This window comes from Helobdella robusta (genome assembly GCF_000326865.2).
Source record: "Helobdella robusta unplaced genomic scaffold HELROscaffold_89, whole genome shotgun sequence".
Classification (NCBI taxonomy): domain Eukaryota; kingdom Metazoa; phylum Annelida; class Clitellata; order Rhynchobdellida; family Glossiphoniidae; genus Helobdella; species Helobdella robusta.
Window position 1 is genome coordinate 412,085 of NW_008705506.1, and position 6,298 is coordinate 418,382.

The following is a 6,298-nucleotide window of genomic DNA, read 5'->3' on the forward strand; positions in this document are numbered from 1 at the left end:
AACAGCTCTACAACATAAAAATTGCAGAGGCCATTTTCATCGAATTTGAAAAATCTGCCATCAACATCCAACAACGAATCACAACAAAACTTCCAACTCGAAGAATGAACAACAATAACGTTAATCGGATCAACCAGCAATCTAACAATGATGATAATAACAATAACGATGATAACAACAACACAATCAACAACAGCACAATCAACAACACCATCAACAACAACAGCAACAACAACAACAACAACAACAACAACAATAATAATAATAATAAAAACAATAATGATAATAATAATAATAATAATAAGAATATCGTTGTTCACTTTTAGTGTGCATGCATGCACTGATAAATTCTCGAACATTTTTCGATTAAAATCTCAAAATTTCAAAATTTAACTTTAAAAAACATTTAATAAAAAATATAGTGTTTCAAAATTTTAAAATTTGAAAATGCCAGTTGGAAAAGGAAAAGCCAAAAAACGGAAAACGATGTGCGAAGTTTCCGGATTTCTTCTCTGCGATGCGTGCAGCAAAGCCAATGAAGAAAAATTGAAGAGTTTGACTACTGCTTCTGAAAAAAGACACGAAAAACTGTTGTTAAATAATGTTTCTGCGAATCTGTCAGAAATAAGAAGGACTCTAGAAAAAGTTTAAGTAAGCCAGGAAAAATTTAAAGAATATGATATAGCTGTGTTGCATCTAGCCCACACAGTGATGAATAAATTAAATGATGGTATTTTGACGGTTGGTGTTTTTATAGATTTATCAAAAGCATTTGATATGATTGACCATGACATCCTACTTGTCAAACTGTATTCTTATGGTGTTAGAGTTCTAGTACATTTATGGTTCTGTTCATATCTTAAGAATAGGAAACAATTTGTTAATATTGGTGATCATTGTTCGGAGACTCTTAATATCAGTTTTGGAGTTCCTCATGGTTCCATTCTAAGACCTCTTTTTTATTACATTATTTATTAACGACTGGTATCATGCCTCTGAAATAACTAAATTTGTTTTTTATGCGGATGACACCACCATTCTTTTCCATACCAGAATCCTGCAAATGATTCGTCTATAATAAATGGTAAACTTGAAAAAATAGCTAACTGGTTTACCTTAAATAAGCTTAGAATCAACTATTCAAAATGCAGTTATTTAGTATTTGGTCTGAGGATTTTAACAAATTTTTTGCCTGACTTAAATATTAAAATTAACACTAACAATATTGCCCGGTCTGATTCAAATAGGTTTCTTAGAGTCTTAGTTAAAGATAATCTTTTCTGGGACAACCATATTAATTTTATTTCTGACAAATTTAATAAATTAATAGGTATACTACACAAGATCAAACATAAACTGAATAGAAATATACTTCTGAAACTGTATAACACACTCATTTATCCTCATCTCGTTTATTGTAACTTACTTTGGGGTAATTGTTCTGCTGTGCACTTGAATCAGGTCAAACGGTGTCAAAACCGTTTCATTCGTTTGTTACTTAAATCTTCATCTGTTTTGTTCTGTTTCAAAATATTACCCTGTTTTGAAAATTTTAAATATAAACAACATCCATGTATACATTGTCTCAATTTTCATGTTTAAATACCTACATGAATTACTTCCGCTTTCTTATAAAGTTTTTTTTACTCTTATAAATACTATTCACAGTAAGCTTTTAAGATACAATCCTACTTTTTATTCAAATTCAGCCCGAATAAAATTGATAAATATAAGTTTGGAACTAACAGGACCGAAGGTCTGGGACACGCTAACTCCACTTGAGGTTAAAGCTCTCAGTCACTTGCATTTGTTTAAATTTAAAATTAAACGCTACCTGGTTCAAAAAAATACTATTTTTTTGAACCAGGTTTCGTTATTATCGATTATTTAAAATTATGTTGTTTTTTCTATGTACCTTATGTATTTTGTGCATGTATGTGTGTGAGTATGTGTGAATGATAGAATGCGCGTATTGTATGAATGGATCTTTGTGTAATTTCTTTTGACTTTAATATTTTATCTGTTATTATTTGAACTCACTGGATTTAAATAATGTTATTGATTATATGTACTTATAGAATTTTTGTTATCTTTATTGGCTATCTGTGTTTAATAGCTATATAGAGGTAATTATGTTTTGATTATCTTACATTAAATAATAATAAAAATGATGTTAACAATTGTAATAACTCTGAAGAATGTATTCCTCTTATACCATTTATTTCGAACTTTTATATAACTTTTAACTTATACATAACTTCACTTAAAGGCAAAAAAGATTTAAGCATAGCATTGATTGATTATAGAAAGACATTTGACAGTATCCCACACTCATGGATTAAGGAAGTTATGGCTATTTACAAAATCCCCAGTGAGGTTAGACAATTTATTGAATATTCAATATCTAAATGGAAAACTAGGGTGTGCCTTTGCTATGACCATGGTGTGATGTTGACGGAGACTATAGAAATCAAAAGAGGAATTTTCCAAGGAAACTCTCTCTCTCGCCGCTGCTGTTTTGTATGTCTCTGTTCCCACTGACTCATCTTTTCAGCCAGCCGAGGTTGGAGTATGTAATATATGATCAGTGTCATCTACTCTATATGGACGATTTAAAGCTCTTTATACGAAACGATGATCAACTTAAAAAAGCGCTAATAATATTAAACAACTTCAGTCGTGATATACAAATGAAATTTGGATTAGACAAGTGTGCTACTCTGATTAGAAAAGTTGCGGTGGTGCGAAGCAGCGGCATAAATGTTGATCAGGATATCCACTTTAGAGGTGTAGATGCGGAAGAAACGTACAGATATTTGAGGATGGAAGAAGCGGAAGTAGTGCAACAACAAATGATGAAGGAACAATTCAAAAAAAAATAATACTATTGTAGAATAAAATTAATTTTAAAGTCACGATTGAATGCAAGAAATAAAGTAATGGCAATTCCAGTCATAAACTATAGCTTTGGTATCATTGAATGGAGACAATCAGGGTTACAGCAAATAGACAGAAGAACAAGAAAATTTCTGACTATGGGAGGAGCACATCATCCGAATGCCGATGTTGATCGATTGTACTTTGGCAGAAATGAAGGAATCAAAAATTGTTTTGAAAAGGCAATTATAAGCCACAACGAGTACATTCTCAAGAAACATGACAGACTAGTTGAAATAACTGCAAAAGATGATGAAAATAAGAAAAAATATCTAAAGAAGTGCGTATAATAAAAAATCGTCATTCCATAGATAAAGATGTCAGCAAACGAGAATTTAAAGAACGTCTGGAAGATTATCATGTAAAAAAATACAAAGATAAACAACTACATGGTCAATTTTTCAACAATACAGATAAATCAGGAAGATTATCATGTAAAAAAATACAAAGATAAACAACTACATGGTCAATTTTTCAACAATACAGATAAATCAGGAATAGATTTGAAAAAAAAAACATGGCAATGGCTAAGCAGCTCTGGACTAAAGGTGGAAACCAAAAATCTGCTAATTGCTGCACAAGATCAAGCATTAAACACAAAATACTTTCAAAAAAGAATACTCAAACAATCATTGTCCAAGATAAAAACGAAAAAATATGCCTATTGATAGATATATCTGTTCCAGACGATTTACATGTTTTGCAGAAAGAGACCGAAAAAATATGCAAGTACAAAAACTTTCAAATCGAGATACAAAGATGTGGAAGTTGAAAAAAAAATTATTCCGATTGTAGTGAAAGCACTAGGAGTAGTCTCTAAAACTTTAGAAAAAACTTTAGAAGAATTTTCGGAAAAACCAGCTTTGACCGAAGTTCAAAAAATATCATTATTAGGAACAGCGAGCATAATAAGAAAAATCCTAGGATGAATCTCTTTGGGATCTAGTTGAACCCCGGATTCGTCTATGACCAGCTTAAAAAACCAAGCTGTGAAAACTGGGATAATAATATTAATAATTGCATATAATTAACCATATAATTGCAGGATGTTCAGCACTCGTGCCAACAAGGTACATGAAGCGACACAACAATCTAGCAAAATATATTCACTGGTCAATTTGTAAACAATAGAAAATGAAGATAGATGAAAAATATTATGAGTATGAACCGACAAAAGTGATCAACCTGGATGAGCAAATTATTATAATGTGGGATTCACAGATAATTACAGATAGAAAAATTAATACCAACAGACCAGATATCACTGTCATGAATAAGATTGAAAAAATATGCCTGCTGATTGAAATATCGATACCGACTGACACGAATGTTATTTCAAAAGAAGCAGAAAAAAGATGCAAGTATAAAGATCTGGAGATTGAAATTTTACGAATGTGGAACATTAGATGTAAAGTGTTACTATTAGTAGTGGAAGCTTTAGGAATACTCGGGGATGCGACAATAAAAACTTAGAGATGATACCTCGGAAACCGAAGAAAGAAAAAGTTCAGAAAATTGCTCTACTTGGTACTGAACATATCCTTAGAAAGTTTCTTGGATGATATTCTTTGGAATTAGATAAGCCCTGGAATCATCTGCAAACCGGCTTAGACCGTGATCGACAAACAACAATAATAATAATAATAAAGACAATAATAATAATAATAACAATAATGATAATAATAATAAATTGATTAATTTCGCGCCTCACATTTTTGACGCTGTTTTTGCCGCCTTGACAACTATCGTTTAAACAATTTAAAAATTTTCGTTGTTAAAATTTTTCATTACAATTTCATGTTTCTTTTTCAAATTTATCTGTATATATTTTTAACAATATTAAAACTGTAATAATACTAATTAATAAATTTATAAATAATGCACTGACGATGACGGTTTAACGTCAAAATAGATCTATCTGCAATCATTTTGATAAAATGTTTGTTAATAAAAATAAAGCTTAAATTTTAAACAGACTCAATCTTGTCGATAAAAGTTTACTAAGACAAATTGAAAAATTCGAATACAAGTTGATAAACTCTAGTAAATTTATTACATATTGTCAAGAATTCGGCCTTCTACCAGCATATAAAAAAGAAATGAATAACAAGACACCTCAAGCATATTGACACTCAATAAAACTTTATCATTCACACAATTAGTTTTTATTTAATAAAACTTTATTATTCACACGACTAGTTTTTATTTATCGATCACCTCACTAACCCACTAAGTCATCATCTAGTTTATCAATTTGCCTTTTTATGCTTTATTATTCACATGACTAGTTTTTATTTATCGATCACCTCACTAACCCACTAAGTCATCATCTAGTTTATCAATTTGCCTTTTTATGCCATTACTTCATTTTATTGTCAATTTATTTTATTTTCTTTTATTTATTTTATTATTATTATTTATTTTATTTTTTTATTTTTCATGTTTGAACATTTATCTTTCTCCGTTTTTTATTTATTCATTTACTTATTCGTTTAATTTTGTACTACTGCCATGCATGCTGTAACAGTTTCTGCCTCTGTCAGATCCTGATTTTTAAAGAATAATAAAAAGTGCACAGAAGCTTATCGATGTAAACCGGGTTTGGTGCAACGCAACCGGCATGAAACTTAGTATCGACTAATGCTCAACATTCGGCATGAGAAAAAAAATGGTTGGTATGAGCAATTTTTTCCGATGCTGACGATCGGTTGGCATAGGAAGGCAGTTTGTTTATTTGGACAGGATCTACGCTTTTGAAGGCAACAAAATTAAGGCCAAGAACAGTTGTTTGGTAAATTGAAAAGTCTGTTGTTTGTGATAAGCAGTCTGAACATGATGGCTAACTGGAAACTGGAAATTACAAATTCTACAGTTATGTGCCGTCACAATGAGCATTTGAGCTGCGAACGTACGACTTTTCCTTGATCTTGATAAGCAACTGCCTTGACTCACTCATTGTTGAAGCGGTGAAATCATGGCTATCTATGCCAATCAGCGGCTGTGTAGCGAAGTGTTTGTCGCTCCCCTTCTAACTGGGAGGTTTGAACATTAGGTTTCTCAAACACAATACCAAATTTTTGCGGATCAAACTACGCAATCATCTGAAAACAAACGGCAGAGACGACCTGAAGTGTTTGTGGACCGAATCGTTTAACAACTACATCAAAATTGACAACCAACTCCCAGATTCGAGCAACATCCAACCGACGCTCAAAGCGCTAATGCTGCGACAACAAAGTGCAGAATTTGAACGGTTGACTTCACTCCATTGTCAGGGTACAATAATCTAGACATATTTTTGCGGCTCAGAGTGCTTACTAGTTGCGATACATTGCCAATCTTCCAGAGGTTCTGTTCAGAT

The 6,298-nt window shown here is 31.6% G+C and overlaps 1 protein-coding gene across 1 annotated transcript; it reads left to right on the forward strand.

The window, feature by feature from the left end:
- Nucleotides 1–447: 447 nt before the first annotated feature.
- Nucleotides 448–2,882, forward strand: HELRODRAFT_182637 (hypothetical protein; the record flags this gene model as incomplete). Its single annotated transcript, XM_009032882.1, has 3 exons — nucleotides 448–553; nucleotides 2,270–2,376; nucleotides 2,559–2,882. 3 exons carry the CDS (start codon nucleotides 448–450, stop codon nucleotides 2,880–2,882), a joined length of 537 nt encoding a protein of 178 aa, XP_009031130.1.
- Nucleotides 2,883–6,298: the final 3,416 nt, after the last annotated feature.